The sequence below is a fragment of the Caloenas nicobarica genome, chromosome 6 (genome assembly GCF_036013445.1).
Source record: "Caloenas nicobarica isolate bCalNic1 chromosome 6, bCalNic1.hap1, whole genome shotgun sequence".
Lineage (NCBI taxonomy): Eukaryota > Metazoa > Chordata > Aves > Columbiformes > Columbidae > Caloenas > Caloenas nicobarica.
The window spans coordinates 24848829-24872684 of record NC_088250.1 but is presented as its reverse complement, the minus strand read 5'-3'; the positions used below and the strand labels follow the sequence as shown (position 1 = coordinate 24872684).

Here is a 23856-nt window from a genome sequence, read left to right as displayed (position 1 = left end):
ACTGGGCTCTGGATGTCCTGAGTGCCCTCGGGCCAGTTACTTAATAATGCAACGATAAATCCCCTCCCAGAAGAGGATGTCAGATAAGCCCGCAAAAGGTTGTGAGGAGTTCAGATGTGAAGCCAATGACGGACATAAAAATACTTGAGATAAATGGTGTCCCTGAGAATTGAGACTTGAACTACAAAATATCTTTTAGAAAATGATTGAATTTTTTTAAGGAATTCAGTGTACTTCCTTTACTATTTTTTACAATGGCAGATTGTGACTCTTCTTAGAAATTTGCATGATTTTTCCTGTTTGTGTTTCCTTAATGTCAACTGTCAGCCATCAGAATTATTTTATGATGTGGTGTGCATGAGTAAAGGTACCTTCTCTGTGGGCAGGTACTCACAGATCACTGTCAGGTAAGCTTCAAGTCATGAACGGTTCTGTCACAGCCCAGGCCAGTTTATACCATTCTTCTTAAAATGTAACCAGAAGTGGAGGGTTTTATTGGGCTCCTCAGTGAGTAAGACTCATGAAAAATCCAGTTGATATGGCTCAGGATATAAGCCCCAGGAAGGGGTAACCACAGCTGGATAAGGATCCCATCAGTTGCTGCTGATCCAAGAGTACCTGCTTCTTGAAACTTAATGGGAAGAGAGAGAGAATGAATGAGTGGAATAGGAATGAGACAAGAGAGAAGTGCAAAGGGGTCACAGAGAGAGGACAGAAGGGAAAAATGAAAAGAAGCAACATGCATTTGAGTAAGGAAAGGTCTGAGGAGCTGCCTCCATTAGTGTTAAATTAATATATCAAATCAAAGGAAGTTGTACTTAAGGTAAAGGAAATGATAGAGTTGTTTGGAATTTTGTGCATGAATTACTTTCTTATGGCTGAGGGCCATTATCTAGTTGGAGAACAGGGATGAGTAAATACAGTACTATTATTTCAGTAATGCAGGTATTTGTTTTTAGGGTTCAGTTATTCCGGAATGTGGGTTTTTTTCCTAATCAACCCAAAGCAAGGCATTTCCTTGCTGCAGTTAGATCAGTGCTTCATCTTGTCCAGCATCCTGGCCTGTCTGCCAGAAAAATCAGAAAACTTCTCCAAAATGAAAAATTCTCTCCCAGTCTCATTAAATTAAATTTTGGACTGTGGATTCTGCCTTGGAACGAGAAGGTTTGTTACTGCAGATAACTGGAATTTTCTAGCTATGTCCACTACCGAATGTCACTCTCCTTTCTGGTATGAAAATTCTGTACTGTGGAGACTCTTGCTTTAGGCATTAGTGGGTAAGATGTCAAGCCTCTAGTTTTACTGTATTGCTTTTTTGTAAAAGGAGTTATATCTAGTTTTGCACCTTCTGAACATGTGACTTCTCTAGCCTTGGTAATGTGCTCTAGTCCTCCGGTGACCAGGAGAACCCATATAGCCCATATTTCTTCTTCTCCTTTTAGTTTCTGTCTTTCTTCTCCTCCTTTTAGTTTCTGGACAGTGAAGAAGAAGTGGATGTTTACATTGATACAGATGAAGAGTTTTGTAATGGCCGAGTCACTATCTTCAATGGCTCAGGACCACCCTATTTTCACAGCTACCTCTACATGAAAGGTAAGTGGCTTTAGCCAAAATGATAGAATGATGGAATCCGGGAAACTCACTTTCCTCTTCTGTTTCTCCAGAATGATTGTCTTCATCTGCTCTTAGTTCTCTGTTTACTGTCTTTTTTTACTTCTTTTATTTAAAACAAGAAAATAGACCAAGCAAATAAAAGAAAGAGCTAGGAGGCAGATGTCACGGAATTAGACTGGATATCTTTGGCACTGAGACCTAATTGTGCCCACTTGCTATGGGCTTAAATGACTCATTCTGAGCTACAAAACTGGAGAAAATACAAAAATATTTGAGTAGTGCATATATTTCTGTATTTTGTGGGGTTTTTTTTCACCAGTTCTGTTTTTTTCTCTGTCCAAACTTAAGCATAGCCTTGTTTCTCTCCTTCAGCTCCTTTGTTTCATGTAGCAACTGAACTGGCAACTGAGTGCCTGTGGAGCAGGATCAGAATGGAGACATGGCCCTTGTTGCGTGCCTGATGAAATCTTGCTCCCTCACTTTGCAGGAGGTCTCATGAACCCATGGAGGCGGCGCTGGTGTGTTCTGAAGAACGAGGCCTTCATGTGGTTCCGCACCAAGCAAGAGGCACTGAAGTCAGGCTGGCTCTATAAAAAAGGGGGAGGCATGTCAACGCTTTCACGCCGCAACTGGAAACGCCGTTGGTTTGTGCTTCGAGAGTCCAAGCTGATGTACTTTGAGAATGATAGCGAGGAAAAGCTGAAGGGGACAATCGATATCAGAAGGGCAAAGTGAGTGAATAAATATATCCTTTTGATCCTTAGTATTCACTCCCTAAATCAATAATGAAGTTTCTGGTGCTGCCAGTTCATCAGCCTATGTATCTCCCATACGTAAGGAAAAGACAATTAGAGTTTCTAGTTTTACTCTGGAGGGAGTCTGGAATTACTTGATAGTTCTTTTTCCAGTCTTGCATTTCATAATCTGGCAGAAGCTCTTTCCAAGCCATGGATGGAGCCAGACCAGGAGGGGCTAATTAAGTACATACCCCATGCATTCTCCCTTGCCCTGACTCCATCTGTTTCCTGGCTTCTCCAGACATTTCACAGAGATGGCATGAAGCTCACAGTGGGATTTGAATTTGGCAGCATGTACTGTACTATGCCTTTTCCTGAGTCCTGAATGCTCTTCTTGCTGCCATAGCCAATTCCTCAGCACCTGCTGTAAGAAAGGAGAGGCTAGTCACCTATTGGCATTATGTGGACCTGTAAAGTGCCAAAAAGAGTGGCACACTCCACTTTCTAAAGAGCCCTGCATATCAACCTCCCTGTAATCCCCTCTTCCATCTAATCTGCTGGCATCTTGAAGAAAATCCATTTAACACCTTGCACTTTGCTTTTGTAGTAGATTAACTGTAAAAATCTTTTTAATGGCACCCTAAAAGTCTTAATGTGTATTGGAGGAATTTTGAATTTCTGTCAGAATTACAAGCCATCTGAACCACTGATTCCCCTTCTACATGGTGAATGGTATGATGAGGAAAAAAATGGCTAGATGGAATTTATGCCTGTGAAAGGTTTTCAGTTTTGGCTCCTGTGATTTGCTGTGTTTCAGGGAGATTGTGGACATTCATGAAAAGGAGAATGCCTTTGACATTGTGACAGAAGACAGAGTTTATCACATTGTCGCGGAGTCACCAGAAGATGCCAGGTAAAAGAGGGAGTTTTGTTAGGTTGGTTCGTTCAGTGCCGGTCTGACCCAGCTACTCATGGGAGAGCCTGGGAAACATAATCACTTGCCTTTGCTGGAGAAAAGAGGGGAGTCATTCCAGAGTGTCATTTTATGCTTACTGGGAGGCACCACGCCTACTTTGGCATCTCCCTGTTGAAGCCACTGAGATGGTGGTTCAACCTATCCCTCAATCCCAGAACTGCTACCTTATGTGCCTGTGAGCGTGCTGAATTCAAGGGTTACTTCAGGAGACACACAAAACCTTAATATAAACTGGAACATCTAATAGCTGATTTATTTATTAAATGGAATCTTGAATCAAACAAAAAGTCTATTCATGATGTCTGTAAATGATTGCAAGAGCAGCTGGGTTTTATCCAGGAGACAGAGAAAAGGCTGCGGCTTATCAGAGTCTGTAGTGTCATCTGATAAAATCTTCCCAGTGCAAAGCAAACAAATGACTCATGTCCTTCCTTCTTGGTGTCCTGGCCAGGCAGTGGGAATCAGTTGTTTAAGGGCAGGTTGGACAACCTGTTCTGGCTGTGAAAGCCAAATTAAGAGGTTACTGTCCCTGGCTCCTCATGTCTTCCCACTATTCGCACTCTTACCAAGGCTACAGCCCTCTCAGCCCAGCCTGTGTAACTGTTTCTCTGCTCCACTTTAATCTGATTCCGTGCAGTTATTTAGAGTTTGTTATTATGTTATTTGGGTGTCAGAGGAAAAGGGAATGCATTTGGACACAAATTAGCAGAAAAAGGCTAAAGAACAGCCACATGAACAGGAAACAGGCAAATTCAGGGGCAGGAGCTGAAGGAACAGTAACTTCTTAACCCAGAACTTCCACAACTGCAATAGGCATGCCCCAAGATAGCACTGCAGAATTGCTGGAACAAGGGTGAACCAAATGCGGCCTCTGTCAATGCCGTATCAGTCTCTCTTCTGAGGGAGAAGAAAGCACCAACACTTGCATTAGCAAAGGGCAGATTAGCAGATGTCGTACAGTATGCAGTTTGAGAATCCTCCATGAACTCTAGAGGTTTGCTCATCTCACTGGAAGCTGCAGATAAGAATCTGCTTGTTCTGCAACAGAGACTAGCCTCCAGATACGTCTGTAACAAGAAGCCCTTTCACAGACGAATTAACTCCAAAAGAACTTACTTCAAAAAGAAAAAAAAGCATGATTGACAGCCACATGACTTTTGAATTTATGAGCAGATCAGACAGAGACTAGCTAAGAAGTCTCCCAGATGTCTCTAGGACTCTAGTCCAGGAAGGTTCCCAGCTGACTCTGTCTTCACAACTGCTGTGTGCTCTTGCTGTGCTGACGGGCTCCCCGGTAAGGCCACTGCCTGCTTACAGTTCCGTCAACAGCAAGTGGAAAACTGGATTTTGCAGGACCAGCTGTCACTGCGTTGGAGAACATGCACAGAATAAATAAGGATAAATAAGGAGGAAGGAAGACATTAGAAGCCGGTATGATCAGCCCAAGAGATATTTTGTAGCATAGTCCTCAGGAAATTGTGAATGAAGACATTTTCCCACTGGCAGCTCTCCAGGTTCCTTGATCATATTCTAGGGCTACTTTCACTACCCAAATCTTAACTTGGAGTCTGTTTCGATTGCCAGTGGTTGGTTTAATGTCCTGAGCCGAGTACACAGCGCTACGGCGCAGCAGCTGAGGGAAATGCAAGATGAACAGGCCAACCCAAAGAACGCTGTGGTGAGTTCCTGTGCAGCCTGTCTGCGGGCGGGCTTACAGCCCTCTGTGTTTAACTGTTTTGTGCACGTTTTTCCAGCACGTGCAGTGCTGTAGTTCATGGGCAGTATATAAGAAAGTGGGACAATTATTATAAGGAAACAGCAAAGCTGATAGAAAAGAGGGTAAGCAGTGGGGAGCATGGAGGATGTGGTGGGTGGCTCAGCTGGATCACCAATAGTTCTCTTTGGATTACGGGGAAGAGAGGGGCTGCGTCATGCAGATAAAACGTCTCTGGATGGGATTATGGGACTAATTTGGGTCGCAGTTATTCCAAACAGAAGATATGCGGTTGTGAAGAACAATGTGTTTTTTGCTAGCACTGAGATACTAGCAAAGGTTATTTCAGACCTTCATAATGCTCTCTGGAAATTTGTAGCTCTTTTTCCTCCAGTCTATGGAGCCCTTGCACATCTTCTCCTGCTATTCAGAGAGCAAAGATGACTCACTCATGCCTTTCTGATACGTTTTCAGTTCCAATGCTATTCACGAAGGAGAATATCTGTAATTTAAGATGCACACAATTCCTGTTATCTGTGTCTTTCTCACTGTACAGGGAACCCTGGATGTTGGGCTTATTGACTCTGTCTGTGCCTCAGACAATCCTGATAGGTGGGTACAACAACCTGACCATTGCTTAGATCAGAAACTCTCTAACATATTTTTTTCTTTAGGGTTTGCATTTGTTTAAACTCATAAGAATTTAGCTCCAAACAAATCAACATAACTGAAATCTTTAGCTTGTTTCAAGCTATGTCACTTCACAGGCATGAAGTTCACACGTATTTTCTTTGAGTGAAAGTGTCTCTTTTCCCTCTTAAAAGTGGAAACAGCATAATTGCAATGGCAAGAAATTATAGTCTTAGCTATTATTAACACTGAACAAAAATGTCTAGCAAAAGCAGCACTTCCAGTTTTTCGACAGAGTAATTTTGATTTAATCTTGTAAATTTAGGGGAAGGAAACAGTATTGTGGAAGAATAATGGATGGATTTAGAAATCTATACTCTTCTTGAAATCTTTGCAATGCAATGGAGCACAGACCTTTAGTTCACAGATTAGTTGGTTACTTTCAGAGACGAGATTATGGGACATTTCATATCACTTTATGTTAACATTTAATTATTTCCCACAGTGTTAACAGGTTCAGCCAGGGCAAAGATTCGTACTACAGCACTGAAGTAAAATGTTAGCTATTAAGTTATTTACCTCTGTGGTCTTTTGTTTTTCTTACGCAGGTTGCCAGGACTTCAGGGTTACTAGATTAGAAAATGCTTATCTGGGTAGCAAACTAAGATTTCATTGATCAACATTTTTTAGTCAGTTCTCAGCCTGGGCTCCTCATAGTTAATCTGTGTAACAGTAAACAACTAGGCACAAATAGTAAGATAGTAAGCTGAACAGTTGTAATTTGTTCATGCATCTGCTGAGGCACACGCTTCTGCAGTATTAATGTTAAATAAATTCTGAGGAGAATGCATATTTTTCAACCAGGGTTTTTATGCAGCTTATTTTTATCTTCCATAGGTTTGCGCAATGGCCAGACCGTTGTATTGTTTGCACCTTTTACCTTTTGCTTCATTACTTGCATTCTACTTTTTATTTCTCTGTCTTCTAGAAATCTGTGTTTGCTTTCAAAGCTTTGTGAGTCTATCCTGTTGTGACTGGTCATGTTTTTATTTTTCCATTTTCCTGTAAAGCATCAATTCTGTGCAGAATTGTGAATATCCTTTTGGTAGGACACATTTGTCTGTTGCAAGAATAAGGACAAAACATCATCTAGCAGCAACATAACAGTTTTTCCTTTGTTTTGTCAGGATCAGCTCATGGTTTTTAAAACCAATCTCAGACTGATTTTAGCTGACCCTGCTGGGACCTCCGTTTGCTACTGTATCACTGGTTTTTTTTTAATAAGTAGGAGGAGGATGGCTGAACTAGGTCAGCCCAGTGGTACTAGCACTAGCTCAGTCCAATCAGAGGGTAGAACAAAGTCCTTTGCGTATGAACCCAGGACGTTTTACAGCTGGTCATTAGCTAATCGGTGTTTTCTAGCCTTTGGAAATAGCTTTTGAAGGATGTTTAATTCCATTTATCTGGTCTTCACATTCATTAGTTTGCAGACCAACTGCACAGGAGATGCTCCTAAGTGTTTTTACACTTCTTGGTAGTTTGTATTCAGAGAATATTTTTGCATTCTTTATGGGAAGGTAGAGAACATAGCTTGGGGTGTGCTGTGAGTTGAGATATTTGTACAGTTATGACCAATTTTAATGCTTTTATTTTCTGGCAGACCAAATTCTTTCGTGATCATCACAGCAAATCGAGTGATTCACTGCAACAGTGACACCCCCGAGGAGATGCATCACTGGATCTCCCTGCTGCAGAAACCAAAAGGCGAATCTAAGGTTGATGGCCAGGAGTTCCTTGTGAGAGGTAAAAGGAAATGCATGCAGTTACAACATGTGAAACTCATCTTCCATTTGTGATCTGAGGGGAGGTTTGATTGCAGATAATCCAATCTAAGGTTTAGCTGCTCCCCAAAAGCAATCATTCTCTGCCCCTCTCTGCCTTCCTGTCTGCTGCTTCCCATGTCACGTGTTGTGAAAAATAGGTACTTCTTCATACATTTAGTTTTCTGATGTTAGTTCTGTAGCCTATTTCAACATGTGCAACAAATGCCGTCAGGGAATAGGAGGGATCGTGGCTGCTGTTTGGGAGCAGCTGGCTTAGACTGACTATGACATGACACTGCAGCTTTTGTTCTCAGAAAGCTCTGTTCCTTCTGACACCTGTCATGTGGAGAGGGAGGGAGAGAGATCTTTGTGGGATTGCTGCTGTCCTCCGCTAAACAAACTAACCTTGATTATGGTAGACATAGTGAGATGGGAATGATTCCCTGAGGCTGAGCAAATTTAAGTTATGTCTGTAGTTAAAACTTAGTTGGAGATGGAGCAGCTGATGCCTGAGTAGTGTTCACACACACATTACAAAATATTCCCCCATTTGTCTCAGATATTTTTAAATTTCCTTAGCACTTTCAGCTCATTACATGGTCTTAAATGTATGAAGACACTCCTGATCCAATCTGTGGAAAGCAAGTGCATGAGCAAATTGCTTTACATCTTCCAGAAAGTATCTGTGAGGGGAAAAAAGGTCTGAGAGTGGTCATGGCAAGTCAGGAGGACAGGCAGAAAAAGAGTCACCAAAAAGTGGCATAAGCCTTCTATCGTAGTGTTAAACATTTGAAGGAGATTTAATGATATAAAGCAGATTATCAGACAACAGTTTGAGTACCTTAAATTCAAAATACTTAATTGCAACACAACGGTTCCTTATATCTCATATTGTTGATTGGTTTTACAAAGGAGCATTCCTTTTTTTCTTTAACTAATGTACGCTCTGCACTTCACAGTAAGATGTCTGTGTGACAATGGTGTAGCCACAAAGGCATATATTCGGGAAGGTCTGTCTCTTTATCTCTTCTTCATATGCAATCCATGGGCTCAGTCTCACATTCTTTGAGCTTTTTGCCTTGTGGGTGGACACTGCTTTTTACAGTTCTGAATAGAAAATGGTCTTTTTGACAGCTTTAGCAACACAGACTGTCATTTTTCCTTTTATAGTATTGAATTTTCTTCTTTTTTTTTTTCTTTTGTGAGTAATCTAAAATGAGAAATTATTTTTTCACAACCGTGAAGGGAAGAGATGCATGTAGTGCTTACAGATCTTTCTACCAGAAGACATGTATGACCAAACCTCTTTCATTGAGATTTGGATAGGCATTTAGCATCTGTGTGGAAGAATGAATTATAAACTTTTTGTTAAGATGTTTGTGACTTGTGAGGGAAGCATCCTGGATAGAGGATGCCCTCATAGTGATAGCAAACTAAACCCACACATCATTGATAAAAAAATACATAGGGCTGAAGGATGGAACAGCTCTGTGGAATATTTTGGGCTAATTTCTTACAGTGACTGGACAGGATACTGCTATAGCCAGTGCAGCAGAGCTGGTATGTCCCAGCATGAGCCTTTTGCAGAGAGGTAGAGTTCTGGTCCCAGAGTTAAGAGAGCCACCAGCCAAGAGACAGGATTGCGTGGTGGTGAAACCATTGACATGTTTGTTGTTCCTGTCCTAGGCTGGCTTCATAAAGAGGTTCATAGCAGCAATAAGATGTCCTCTCTGAAAATGAAGAAACGCTGGTTTGTCCTGACAAACACTGCCCTCGATTACTACAAGTCGTCTGAGCGCACAGCCGCCAAGCTTGGCACACTTGTGCTCAACAGCCTCTGCTCCGTAGTGCAGCCCGATGAGAGGGTCTTCAAAGACACAGGTAAGAGGAAGGAAGCGGTAATAAGCAGATGTCCCGTGTGTGGAGTTGCTTGAAGAGGGGACGGTGCAGAAATGTAGTGGTGTGTCATGTTGAGAAGGTATTCTTGATGTTACCTGAGGCTTTGCGTCTGGCTGCAAACATCTTTCCCCACAGAAACTGTAAGAGACTTGCAAAGGACCAGAGGGTAGTGTGCAAGTGACGGCAAGACCCTCACACCTGGCAGAGATACACAGCACTGATGCTTTTTCACTGAGTAGTGTCACTGTTTATCTAAGTGTTTGCCAAATAGGGCAAAAGGTATGAGTTCTTATAGTTGATGCTATAAATATCAGTACATCTCCATAAATAACTGCCTCATTGTAGTGTGACCTACATTTGTCTCTGGGGTCAATATTATTCTCTTAAATAACAGCAATGGCATACACCGTAAGTCCTTTTCAGAGCATCACTCAACTTGTTAGAAACAAAAGGCAACAAGGGCCTATGTGTGCTTTCTATACAGCGTGACAGTTCTGGGAAGGCAGGATCTGGCATGATCCTCCATTGCTTTCCTTATGAGTTCGGAAGGGAACTCAGGTTATGAGGTGACGAGTGAATCTCTCAACAAAGAAGGTGAACCTTAGAGCAAGACTTGAAATACCAGACATTTGAGTAGTGGAGTTACTTTGGGATATATTTAAAAAGGGCTGGAAGCATTTAGTAATGTGAGATGAAAGGAAATTTATTCTGTTCACTTGCAAGAAATCATCCACGTTTTTCATCTCAACAGATGTCTAAGGGTTCCCTTTAGCAGAGTGAATCGTCATTGCCCTGACCTGTCTTCTCAGTTTATGTCAAACACATTATTTTTAAAAGTCGTGAGAACTGATATGGCAATCTGACCAGGTGCTGTGAGTAAAGTGGTCGTTTTCTGAGTATTGACTGGCACAGTATAGCCCAAATGCTGTCTGTGAAAGTGAGCTGCCAGGTTGGCAGGGGTGTATTAATGTTACACTGCAAGGTACTTGTATCTCAGAAAGCTGTCTTTGTACCAAAGCCTGGATTGGGACCTTCCTGCTGGTAAATGTTTAGGGAATGGGAGATGTTAATGTCCACCTACCCAATTTTAACTAGACACACCATATGTTGCTATGAAAGCAGCAAGGTTTTTCCTCAGCCAGGTGTTACAGACAAAAAAGAAAATATGACATGGAAGCAAGTTTCACCTTCCAGCTGCTTTGTTTCACCGCAGGCTATTGGAACATCATTGTCCATGGGCGAAAGCACTCCTACAGGCTGTACACAAAGCTGCTGAATGAAGCTATGCGCTGGGCCTCTGCCATTCAAGGTGTCATTGACAGCAAAGTTCCCATAGAAACACCTACACAGCAACTCATTCGTGACATCAGGGTAGGTGCCATCATGCTAAATCACAAGTGAGCTGGGAGCAGCCAGATCACCACTGGCCTTACCCAGTCATTGCTGAGAATGTGTCAAGAAATGGGGTTGCTGTCTTGGGGGGGAGCGGGGAAAGAAAAAGAAAAGACTGTGTAATTAAATAATCAAATCTCATGCAAATTTTATTTTAAATGAGCGTGTTAACTGATTTGCAAGCCACGTTTGAAGTCAAGATCCTGTGCATGGTGGCCTTTGGTATGACCTAGCAGGGCTATTCTTATGTTTAATTTTCAGAAATAATATACAGAATAATTTTTATGTGTGAATTATGCTTTGGTCACCTAGTCGCTCTAGGGACCTACGGAAACTTAGTTAAAGGCAGTCGAGCTTGAACCTAAGTGTATAAGGACATCCTAGGAAAGACTATCCCTGTTCCCTGTTTGAGGATTTTTTTTTTTTTTTTTCAGGAAAACAGCACGAACTTTGAAGTAGTGGAACAGACATATAGGAGGAACCCAATCTTGCGATATACCCAGCACCCATTGCATTCTCCATTGCTCCCACTACCATATGGAGATGTTAGTGTCAACTGTAAGTATTTTACCCATGTAACAGAATATGTTGACATTTTGAGGATCAGTGGTGGAGCCTGAGCACCACAAAAGTGGTCTGTAAGCTCTGTCTCTGCAGCTGAAGTCCATTTAGGGCAGTGTAGCCTGTAGGGTTCAGAGAGTGAGAGTGCAGTCCCTTTCTCTACACGGAATGTATTCTGTGTCCACTGCTTCATATCTTAGGAACACGGAATCTTGAAGTAAATGGGGGCAGATAGTTTATCATCCATCCAGAGGATGTGCAGCCTGTCATCTCTGAGCTGCAACTGGGTTGCAGATGGCTCCAGTGCAAACCAAACAACAGGATCACATCATGCAACTGTCAGTGGGTTTGTATTCATACAGAAGCTGCTGTAAAACTAGACTAAATGAATCCTTTCTTCAAAAGCTCCAGGAACATGAAAGACCTAGATGGTTTGATAGGCCACCAGAAAACTAAAGTGATTTGCTGGTGATTCCAGAGTGTTTGGCATACTAAAACTGAAAGCTGCTGCTGAAGACCTGTAGAAGAATCTCTAATGCAGTGACTGGGCCAAAAAATCTTTTCAGAAATTAATTTCAATCTGGATATGCAAAGCAATGTATATGGGAAAAACAATCTGCCACATAGGCAGTGATGGGTCTGAGTGATCCAATTCTGCTTAGGAAAGTGAACACAAATTTGCATAGCTTTATGAAAATGTCAACTCTTCTGCTAAGCACAGGAACAAAACAACTAATGAAAGGTTTTGAAAGCTTAGAAAAGGAAAAGGAATATCTTTGTGTGGCTGTATTGATGTGTCATGCACCTGCATCTTGAATACGGGATGCATTTTGGCCTTCCACCTCTTAACAAAGATACAGAAGAAGTAAAAACCTACCCAAAGGTGAAAGACTTACCTACAATTAAGAGACTAAATAGAGCAGACCACTTCAGCCTCAAAAATAAGTTTGCAGATCTAGACGACTGTCATAGAGAAAGTGAAGGGGGAGTAACTGCTCGCTGTCTCTCATGATAAAAGGATCATATTAATGGCAGATTAAAAGCACAGAAAAATACTGGAATACCAAAAAATTACAGAGCAAGTACTTACACTGTGGAACTTATTGCTACAGGGCTGTGTATTTGTATTGTACAATTAATGCATGGCCACTGGGGAAGCAGTGGCTGTGTAGGAGATTTAGAAGGACCTGCAGCCCCAGAGATGGGCAAAGGAGAACGAAAACCTGCAGCAGTGTGATAGTATCACATACTTCTGAGCAACTCAAAGCAGACATTTAGGTGCTTAAAAAACATAACCGGTTTTGGCGTAGGCATTTAAAATCTAAATGATAAGTAAAAGCTGCATCTGTGGTACAGCAATTTGCCAAAATTCTGGGTTGGCTCAGGGGTCAAAGCTAATATGGGCACAGCACAGGATTTTGGAAGTATGCAAGCCAGGTTTCAGTGGTGCAGTATCTGCAGACACTGAAGCCCGAACTAGATTTCAGTGCTAGTTTCCTGTAATAATATTGCTCTGCTTTTCCGCACAGTATATCCAAAAATGGATTTGCAGTGGTGACAAGTTAGATGTTGGCAAATACTAATTACGGCTGCATTTGCACATGTAAAGGGAAGCATTAATGAATTTTTAGTATAAACAAGTTCAGGAGATGAGCTAATTCTCAGGTTGCTGTTCTTCTCTGATAGACTAGTACAGTCACTTGTAGTGTTGCTGGGCCAGTAGAAAATGACGGAGACGCTCACCTCTTGTCACTTTTGTGATTGTTCCCCAGTGCAACAAGAGAAGGGTTACAGCAGCTTACAGGATGAAGCAGTGAAGATCTTTAACTCCCTTCAGGAAATCGAGACGGTGTCTGACCCCATACCTATTATCCAAGGCATTCTGCAGACCTGCCATGATTTAAAGCCCCTTCGTGATGAAGTATACTGTCAGCTCATCAAACAAACTAATCACATGCCGCATCCCAACAGCACCGGGAACCTGCACCACTGGCAGCTGATGTCATGTATGAGCTGCACCTTTCTGCCCAGTAGAGCAATCCTGCGCTACCTCAAGTTCCACCTTAGAAGGTACAAGTCCTCTGCATTTGCAGCCTCTTTCCTTTCTCTGTGCCTATCGTCCACTGCCTGTTGTAGTCACCTGTCTCGCCCTCCTCCTCTGCAAACATCTTCCTGTGGTGTTGCAGCCTCCTACCTTCATGCACTGTTCTTGCTACCAGTTGTTCTGTTGTATTCAAACTCCCATTTTGCCACCCATCTGTTCTGTGGAAAGTCAGGCTACCCAAATGGAATACCATGAAACTGTGTTAAAAGTGGATTTACGGCTGACGACCTACTGCTTACTAATGTCCATATAAATATTCTCACTTGCAGGGAAGGTGAGGACTGTTATTTCATATTCATTGAAATATGTACTACCTTGCAACTGCCACATTCAAAACGTATACTGTGGAGTAGCAGATATACTGTATAATCCAATTTACAATTTTTTAACATTTGTTTGCTTAACTAAGCACATAATGCTTACAATTTGTACTTCTAATCTGCTTTAACATCAAATTTTCATGAACTAAGTAATTTAGTTTTATTCCCAATTCATGTTTAGGATCTAATGCAGCTTTCCAAAGGAGTCTGCACTGTGGCTGACCTGCAGCCTTGTAGTCTCACTCTGTTCATTAATTATAAGAAAGATCGATAAAATCTATTTGACTCCTTCCAAGCTAGGAAAAAGTGAGTTGAAATTTGTGCCAGTGCACCAAATAGCTACATCCAGGGCCTGTTTCCAAGAGATGCTGAGGAATACTCCATGTTGCCATTCCATGTTTTTCTCACTGAATTTGAGGATCATGTTATACTTAGAACTGCTGGCCTTGGAGGGGAGAGAACTGTGTACAAGCATCTACTTTCTACCTTCTTGATACTGAAAAATACAGTAAAAGTGGCTCAAGCACAGCCAGTAAATTAAAAAGGAAAAAAAAAAAAAGAATAAATGAAAAAAGTTAACATTTGATTTGGTAGTTCTTAATCTCAATTTTGTAAATTGAGATAGTCAATCCTGCTATCTTCAGCTGGTACTAAACTTCGGAAAGTTTGAACTGCTAATTTCATAGGTTGCTCAGAAATATTGCTGAAGTGGCTTTGAAATGACTAGTGAAAGCAGGTTGTATGGTTTAGGAAATAAGAAGGCTTCTTCTTCCTGTGGTTGCACTTGACATCACTATCTCTACTGAACTCTTTACTAACAGTAGTCCTAGTTATACGGTAATGTGGATGTTTTCTGGTTCACCATGTAGTGTTTCTTTTTTTGCGTCTCTTCACGATTAGGGTGAAAGACCTCTTTCCAGGCTCAGAAATAGACAGGTACGCGCAATTCATAAGCGATTCCCTGAAGAGAACAAAGACGAGGGAGTTTGTGCCCTCCCAGGAGGAAATACAGGCTCTTCTCACCCGTGAAGAAATGACCACAACAGTGTACTGCCACGGCGGTGGCTCCTGTAAAATAACGATCAATTCCCACACAAGCGCTGGGGAGGTAATGCATTATTAGCAATAACCAGATGTAAGCACACCTCTGTGTCTGGGTACTGGGTCTGTTGAAGGGACTCCTTTCTCCCATTCATATACAATTTCTCTCCTTTTTTTTTTTTTTTTTAAATTGCAATTTTTTTTTCTGTATCTGCAAAGTCTCTTAGGGAAAGCTCAACTTATTCTGTGGGTTTAGAATTATACAAGGCATATGCCTGGGTTGTCGAGTTTCACTTAACAATTGTGTTGGGAAATGTAAAAACTTTTGGTGTTCTGCCCATTGGAAAGGTAATAATTCTGAAGACTTGCTAAACACAGTTTTCTGGACAAGTTGAAATTCCAGTTCATAATGTAATCCTTCTGGAAGGGATATTTTACCAGTAACTTGTTAGCAGATGAGAAGCAGGATTCCAGGTTATAGTAGGCATGTCTGTGAAAACATTAGTGATAAACAGTAACGAGTGGAATTGTTACTAGAGGAACTGAGAATATCATAATGACATCTAAATCTATTATGTACCTGCATCTTGTGCAGAATTCTAATTACCCCATCTCCAAAAGGGTGTTGGAGATTGAAAAGGCTCAGAGAAGAACAGAAAGGATTTTCAAATATGAGTAATGGCTTCCTTGCAGGGAGTGGTTTTTTAGGATTAGAATTCTTTAATCTGAAAACGGGATAACCAAGGGAGAAATGGGATGAAGGTCTGTGAAATGATGCGTGCCCTGAAGAGGTATTGATTCTGCATTGTGGAAGTGTGTGTAATATCTCCTCTGTGATGTCTCTCTGATTTTGCAGGTGGTGGAAAAGCTGATCCGAGGTCTAGCGATGGAGGACAGCCGTAATATGTTTGCGCTTTTTGAACATAATCAGCAGGTGGACCGTGCTGTTGAGAGTCGGGTGATTGTGGCTGATATCTTGGCCAAGTTTGAGAGGTAGAAGAATGTTTCATGAAATCTTAAACTCCCTAGTTGAGTGTAAGACTGGTTTAAGTGATAGTACAGTCAGGTAATTTTATCCAAAGCAGCCGCAGTGACTCGACTGTTCACTCTGGTGTGAACTTCCCTTTGGTGAGGTTCAAGGGCTCTTTCTCACTGTGTGGAAAACCATGTCCACATCTGTTTTGGTAACAAGGCTCGCCAGAACAAAATTAGTTGTGCCTTTATCAAAGAGTAATGGGTTACTAGCAGAGCTCAGAGAAAGTTTGCTTAAGTCTGATAATGATATTGTCAATTTACATAATAATAGCTATATCAGGAGAGACAGCAAATATTTGGGCATAGAAATGCAGCTCTGATTTCTTACTGTGGACTGTGATTTTGTGACCGACATACAGAGAAAGCAATAAATTGTAAAAGGGCTGGCAATGCCATTGTCTATTTTATATATCTGTTTTAAAGGCAAAAATAAAATTATTCCAAATGTTGGCAAGGCTGATGTTTTTTCACAGTCACAAGATTACATGGAAACAGTATCTCAAAAATGAGGAATACTGCTCCCAACTCTTGCATTTATCTAGGACCACTTATCTAATTTTTTGATCAAATATAGCTGATTAAGAACTTTGGGTCCTTCTGAATCAAAATTTCATGTGATTTAGAGGAAAAACGGAAGTTACCAGAAAAGTCTGCTGCACTGAGATTGTCCTGGTAAACTAGGTAGTTCTGTATGCTCTCTGTTTCAGAAATCCAGGGGTACCTTCATATTGTGAGTTGCACTGTGGACATCCTAGTATCATGGTGCTTCTGGTTACTGGTTTTTTTTCCCCTCTCATTCTCTTTCCTACATTATAGACTTGCTGGCTCAGAAGAAGAAGAGGAGGAAGGACAGTGGCAGCTGTATTTTAAGCTTTATTGCTTCTTGGATATTGAAAATGTTCCTAAAGATGGGGTGGAGTTTGCCTTCATGTTTGAGCAGGTAAGCTCACTCAGCAAGACAGATTTAGCTTCCAGGGTGGCAGACTGTATTGAACATTATCTCCACATAGGAGCTGTGGCTGATACAGCACAAAACAAATTGCCATACTTTCAATGTCTCCTATGTGTTCCAGACCTAAAAACTCCTCACTATAGGACCTTCAGTACAGGATAGGGGCCCCTCAGAGATCTCTGTCATGTCCAGGTTTACAGAAAGAGGTGTTCTCCCCACATCGACCAGCTGGAGACTTTGACTTCTTTATTATTAGGTTGGTGCAAAAGTAATTGTGATTTTAGACCTTGAATTTTAAATCTTTATCACTACGCTCAAACACATCTTTATTAATCAAAATAGGAACTGTTACAATCAACACATTTTTGCCAACAAGAAATAAGCTTGTTATTTCTGTAGCATAAAAATCTGTGCTTTGGGATTCGATGAACTCTTAGAAAGTGTTTTCTGCATCCTGCTGGATGTGGAAGTGTTTTTCCTGCAAAAAGTTGTTGAGATGCTTGAAGACGTGGTAGTCGGTTGGCAAGAGGTCGGAGGATGAGGCAAAACGTCATAGCCGAATTCATCCAACTTTGAAAGCGTTGGTTGTACAAAGTGCAGTTGGGTGTTGTCGTGGAGAAGAACTGGGCCCTTTCTGTTGATGAATGCCAGCTGCAGGCATTGCAGTTTTTGGTGCATCTCGTCAGTTTGCTGAGCATGCTTCTTAGATGCAATGGTTTCACTGGGATTCAGAAAGCTGTAGTGGGTCAGACCAGCAGCAGACCACAAACAGTGACCGTGTCCTTTTGCGGGTGCAAGTTTGTCTTCAGGAAGGGCTTTGGAGGTTCTCCGTCCAACCACTGAGCTGGTTGTCGCATAAAATCCACTTTTCGTCACATGTCACAATCTGATTGAGAAATGGTGAGAAAAGCACACTAAGATGATGTATAACGTCACCACATTTATATAAAAATGTATTCCAATATCAAACAGCAAATTTCAACTATGCAAAACCCACAATTCCTTTTGCACCCACCTAATATAATGTCTGCTGTGACCTCCTGGATTATGTCTTTCCTGCTGGAATTGGCTTTCCTGCTGGCAGGGGCAGATGCCATAGGAGTCTGTCCATGAGCCTAGCTGTGAATAAAGTGTACTTCTGCATTCTAATGAGTTCGGGGGACTTTTTGTGTGTTTGTAGGCTCATGAAAGCCTCATAGATGGTCATTTTCCTGCACCAGAGGACACACTGCAGCGCCTAGCAGCTCTACGGCTCCAGTACCTTCATGGGGATTATTCTAAAATAAGTTGGACCCTTGATGGAATATACCCAGTTAACAGACTAAAATCCAAAATACTGCACTCAACAAAGAGCAGTGGCACTACCAGTCATACTCTGGAGAGGAGACGGACCAGCTTCCTTGAAGGGACGTTGAAACGTAGCTTCAAGACAGGCTCTGTAAAGAAGCAGAAGGTAGAAGAGGAGCAGATGATGGAGATGTGGGTAAAGGAAGAGCTTTCAGCTGCTCGGGCAAGCATAGCACAGAAATGGACCAAGCTGCAGGGACTTTCTCAGCATCAGGCCATGGTGAAATACATGTCCATCATAAAGGAGTGGCCGGGTTATGGGTCAACCCTCTTTGATGTTGAGGTGAGTGATGTATAAACTCATGTAACTACTGCCAAGGAGAGGCATCAGTCTGGAGAACAGACAGCTGTGTGTACTACATTGCTCAGCAGCAGAAGGGAATTTCAGGAACTGGCTGCATTTTGCCTTCCTAAGCTTAGGGTAAGCCTGCAGCACCACCCACCCAGAGAGCACAGAGCAAGCAAGCTGGTGTGTGCCAGTAAGTAAAGGGAGACAACAAATACCATTTCATTAGAAGAGCAATAGAATTTGAGAAACTTTTGTGACCTTAAGGTGGTGGCTAGTGAAAGCTGAAGTAAAATGAAGTTCTGTTGTCCTTACTGGCAAAAGGTGCAATACTGTTCTGCAGCAGTACGACAGAACCTGCTCAGACGGGGTCCTCTGTGCTTAACCTGCTAGAGCAGGAATCCAGAGTTCCAGTTTTGTCAGTTTTGTACCATATGAAGTTGCTTGCCCTCACTGTATTATCTGTAAAACAATGAGGGGAATATTGGCTTCCGAAATCAGTTAGAAATCTAATGAGAAGTGTTAGGTATTACAGTTACTTACTACTCAACTGGTATTTGACTCAGCCACATCACAGTTAAATTTTTGTGATCGGAGTACCTACAAGATCCCTTCTGCAGACTTTTTTTTTTTTTTTTTTTTTTCCTTATTGGGGCAGAGAGTTGAATTATCTTACAGGATCCAGAAATGGAGGGCTTTTCCTTGAATCAAATAGGATTTGATCCTCCACTCCATTTATGCAGAATTTCATGTTTCTCTTTTTGCAGTGCAAGGAGGGTGGATTTCCAAATGATCTTTGGCTTGGAGTCAGCACAGAGAATGTGTCTGTCTACAAACGAGGGGATCCTAAGCCACTAGAAACTTTCCAATATGAGCACATTGTTTTCTTCGGAGCACCACAGCCTAACACCTTCAAAATTACAGTGGATGAGAGAGAAATGTTCTTTGAAACATCCCAGGTATGTGAAAGTACAAGATTTGTGTGTGCAGTTGTACTAGCACTTCAATGAAGCTCTGATTTCCATGGTCTAGACATTTTTATATGCAACAACTAATTTGTCAAACATTTCTTTCCTTACTGTCATGTTCACATTTAGTATTACATACAAAACCTATAGTGCTATGACTTTGGACAAGGGGAATCTTTTTTGGCAGAATGTCTGGCACGTCTCAATGGAATTAGGTTTTTAATGTGCATATCCTCTGTTACTGTGTTCTCTCTCCAGGTGGGTGAGATAATAAAGATCATGAAAGCATACATCAACATGATTGTGAAGAAACGCTGCAGCATCAAATCAGCCACCAGTGTGGACAGTCATGCCAGCATCTGGACTAGGTGATACGAATGAACTGCCATGAGAGAGAGGCAGTCGTTTAATGATGGGTGTTTGCAACTTGCCAGCACAAGTGTAGCAAAGATCTTTTTTAAGAACTCCACTTGACTGACTACTGTATTTTAAAACTGAAGTGACATCTACAGTACCATAGGATTTGCACCTCTGCCCAAAGACGCTAAACAGCAACAATTGTTGTTAAATATTAATGACCCAAAACTTGTTTTCCTCTTGCTTGTTTGATGAACAATGTACCTTAAAGAAGCAAAGTCAGAAGGCTCCTCCTCCTCCTGCCTGTCGTCTCTGCTGCTTTCACCATTACCTAACATACTGGCAGAAAAATTCACAAGAATCATTTCTGTACTACAGAAGGCAGACTTAAGCTTCCTTATGAATTCCAACATGCAAACATCTGGGATCATGAGATCACAGGATAGTCTGCTAAAAGAATATTTGTTTTTTATTTATTTTGCAAGAAACTCTAAAAGTCACTGTGGGTTTTTCTTCAGGTTATACTAATGATCCGATCTGGTCTTAGAAGAAAATGCCTTTGTATAATTGAAGCTATGTGGCCCAACTAAGAGGTCAAACCCTACCTGAGAGAGCATTAAACAAACAAACAATTAAAAACACCCAAGATGAATCTTTACCCTCCAACAGAAATTCACAGGTACATGGCTATAAAAAGAGGCACTTTAAGTTAAATTTCTAATTACTCTAACACAGGAGAAAATCTTTGAGACTAACATCACAGAAACAGGTCATCAAGTGCCATTCTGGGCACATTCCAAGCAGCACCTGTTGCCTAAAAATAAATTACTGCCTTTCCCCTCTACAGCCCGGGAGGGGAGATTGATTTAGTTACTTTTCCAGAAGAGCTTTTCTTCACAAACTCCAGGTTTCAGATGGAGGTCAGGGTTTTTATGGCAAGTTGCTCACCTGCTTTAAGTTCCTTCTTTCTCTGTGTGGGATTTTAGGATGACTGGGTGCCTGAAATTTAGTTTTAAGTGAATTGTTTCCTACTGAGTGAATAGGTGCCTAGATAAATTGTTATAGGCAAGATTTTCACTTCCTCTGTACCAAACCCTTCATCCTTCTCCAAATTCAAATGGGAACTGCTCCCATCACTAAATCCCTAGGTCCCCTTCCAGTCCCATCTAGGTCCCTAGTCATCAGCAAAACGTAAACAATTCTATTTTGCCAAATGACTGCTGCTTGGAGGTTTTTATAGCTACTTGCGATTTGATGAAGCAGATTTTTTTTTTTTTCCTCAGCAAAACATGGCAATCATCTTCAGTCTGTTGACTTCAGAACTTGATTTCATTGTTTAAAACAGTATTCAATATCAGTCACATCATAAATTGGTTGCATTAGCAACCAAGAAGCCTGGGGACTAGCCATTTGCTATGACCCCTGTCTAGTCTTGGGATCCCAGAATGCAAAGGTCCATTCAGTTTGAACTGAATGAAACATACGAGTTTTATGTCATGTCGGCCTCCTTGCATGTTTTTTTAAAATCAGATGTCTCCGTTTCTGAAGAAGTGGCAGCTAAGGCATGTTAGCTATGAAACAGAAATTTCACAGAAAAGAAAACTAGGAGTCAGTATACAACAGGTCCCGTTCCAAGTAATCATCAAATTGTGCCAAGTCACTAATACTACTGTGTTGCAGAACACTGTAGCTTTGAAGTTGACAGTACAATGAAAAACACTGTACATAATTTGTGCTTTTCTCTCATTCCCACTGCACTGCAGCATGTGCAAACACTGTCCACTTGCCACACACCCAGCCTAAGAGGGCAACCACTACTGTGTGTCACACGGTCAACTGAAGTTTTGCCTTAAATAGCTTTACTGAAGGATCCTACAAATACCCCTTTTTGTCACAAAGAATGAAGAGATGAGCAGGTCACAGGTGAGGGATTGCAGAGGCAACCTGAGAAGCAACACTCTGTATTGGTCTGTACACTGACTCGATCTCTTTATGTATCAGAATAGCCTTGATTATCCCTATCCTAACTCTGCACTGTCTCTGTGTTCTGGCTCTTGGGTTGCTGCAGGCAGCTTGAACCCACTTGGGAATGTAACTCCTGTTACTATTTGTTGTAATTTTGCTCATTTCTATTACAGAATTCCTTCTGCAGTCTTTTTTAATTTGTAACTGGCTTTACAAGATGAAAGTTTAATAAATTATTGGATTGCACAGGCTGTATTCACTCACAGACATTGTCTGCTCATGTTAAGATGTTTACTCGGAGATCTAGCACTCAGAACTTTTAAGTGAAACGTAGGCATCAACAGCACGAGGCGACACTAGCCCTTCCCCTCAGAAGCAAATTTTGCCTTTGTGGTGATTTATAGAAAATAGTTTGCTGCTACGATGGGGAAGGTTTGTTTCCAGCTTCTGCTGCTCATGCTGGGGCTGCTCCACACCTTGGTCAGTGGGAGATGTCTCATGTCATTTCAAGGGACTGGTTCTGAGACTGTTACTGTGGTGAAAGCAGAGCAAGGAATGAATCATTACCAAAGCCCCAGTCTGCAGGATCAGCTTCATCCCTTCTCTTCAGCACCTCCAAAGTCACTAACAACAGAAAATCGCTTCCAGCTCAAACAAGCTGCCAGCTGCACTGCTATTACAGTAGCGTGACCTAGGCGTGGTGTTCACCTAAGAGCCTATGTCACCAAAGTGGTACATTTGGACTGGGGGCAGCTGAGCTGTGAGCAGCACAGACAGACTGCCCTTCAGCAGACAGAAGTTCTTTCAATCCATGCACAAGTATGGAAACCAAGCAGTGATGCATACTCCCCATTAATGTGCTCTCATATATCCCTTGGGCAGATGCTCTGAGAGCCTTGGGATGCTGTTCCCCAACTGTTCCCAAATTTTCAGTTCCTTCATCGTTATCACTTTGCATAGAACTTCCATGTCTATATTTGAGGCTAGAACTGCCTCTGTTTACTTCAGCAGTTGTTGCTTTTCTTTCCTCACATTCCTTTCTCTGTACTTCCAAAACCATGCCATCTCTGCCTCCTTTCTGCTTAGGAAGCTTGAAGTCACACACAGAGGTGACTTGTTTGGGCAGAGTGTCAAAACTAAACACAGGCTGCTTGGCCTACACATCTCTCCTGATAGCCCTCATGGGATAAAGCACCTCTCAGTCACATTGCGGTCTGGCATGGCATGTCTCCCCTACTTGTTGCCTGCTGGGCTGCAACTCACTGAAGCTGATTTTCTTTTTCTTGGTGGCAAACACAGACTCCAATCCCAGTCGCCATGGAGTAAAGCAGGAGCTATCTAGCCAGTCTCCCCTGTTTGCAGCTGCTGAATTTCAAACTCCACTTGCATCATCTAATACATTACTATTGTAACAACAAACATGCACCACTGTAGGTGGTGCACAAATTAATTTATGACTTCAGTTGCAGTGAATAACCACCTAAACCAATGGCCAGCTAATGCCATTCTCCCACTCCCATTCTAATATTATGGCCCTGTCAGTGTGATGTGCAGTCCCTTCTGGCATTCACCCCAGGATTTCTCTATTATTTAATTCAAATTTGTATGATCTAATGTTAATTTTATATGAAACAGTTTAATGCCAATGGATGTTAGCATTAGGCTTTGGAACAGGGTACAATTTATAATTGCCATCTACGCAGTAAACATAAAATGGTTTATACACAAAATCAAAGCCCCTGTTAAGTTATATCACAAGCACGTGTCTAATTATTAAAACAGTTCGACTGTAAAGTTCAACTGTTTATTTACTAATTGTTCTAAAACACACATCCTTTCCCTATGTAGGCTGTACATTCCATCATTACTTGTACTTTAAAAACGACATGCTCCCCTTGGGCATTTAAGCAAATACCTCATACGTGAATTCCAGCCCCCACTGTAAAATATAAGCTCCTAAATCCATGGACTGCAAATCTGCTAAGCACTTGTCCACATTTTATACCAGCAATTCCTGATATACACGTTGGCCCTATGCCACTATCAATGTACAGGTGATTGTCGAGAACTCCATTACAAGTAGAATTCACTTATTTCTACCCACTTCTTAAGAGCTGCTCTTCAAGCACAGCTGC

At 41.6% G+C, this 23856-nt stretch overlaps 1 protein-coding gene across 1 annotated transcript in view; it reads left to right on the top strand.

Moving 5' to 3' along the window:
* Nucleotides 1–21034, top strand: part of LOC135990154 (unconventional myosin-X-like) — a 71403-nt gene extending 50369 nt beyond the window's left edge. Inside the window, exons 25-40 of the mRNA XM_065637591.1 lie at nucleotides 1470–1593; nucleotides 2102–2345; nucleotides 3169–3264; nucleotides 4912–5005; nucleotides 5598–5653; nucleotides 7332–7474; nucleotides 9181–9375; nucleotides 10607–10764; nucleotides 11220–11343; nucleotides 13119–13416; nucleotides 14671–14878; nucleotides 15668–15804; nucleotides 16663–16786; nucleotides 17979–18428; nucleotides 19199–19390; nucleotides 19658–21034. Coding sequence (XP_065493663.1) covers nucleotides 1470–1593; nucleotides 2102–2345; nucleotides 3169–3264; nucleotides 4912–5005; nucleotides 5598–5653; nucleotides 7332–7474; nucleotides 9181–9375; nucleotides 10607–10764; nucleotides 11220–11343; nucleotides 13119–13416; nucleotides 14671–14878; nucleotides 15668–15804; nucleotides 16663–16786; nucleotides 17979–18428; nucleotides 19199–19390; nucleotides 19658–19771 — 2757 coding nt within the window. The 3' untranslated portion in view covers nucleotides 19772–21034. The remainder of the gene's footprint in view (nucleotides 1–1469; nucleotides 1594–2101; nucleotides 2346–3168; nucleotides 3265–4911; nucleotides 5006–5597; nucleotides 5654–7331; nucleotides 7475–9180; nucleotides 9376–10606; nucleotides 10765–11219; nucleotides 11344–13118; nucleotides 13417–14670; nucleotides 14879–15667; nucleotides 15805–16662; nucleotides 16787–17978; nucleotides 18429–19198; nucleotides 19391–19657) is intronic.
* Nucleotides 21035–23856: the final 2822 nt, after the last annotated feature.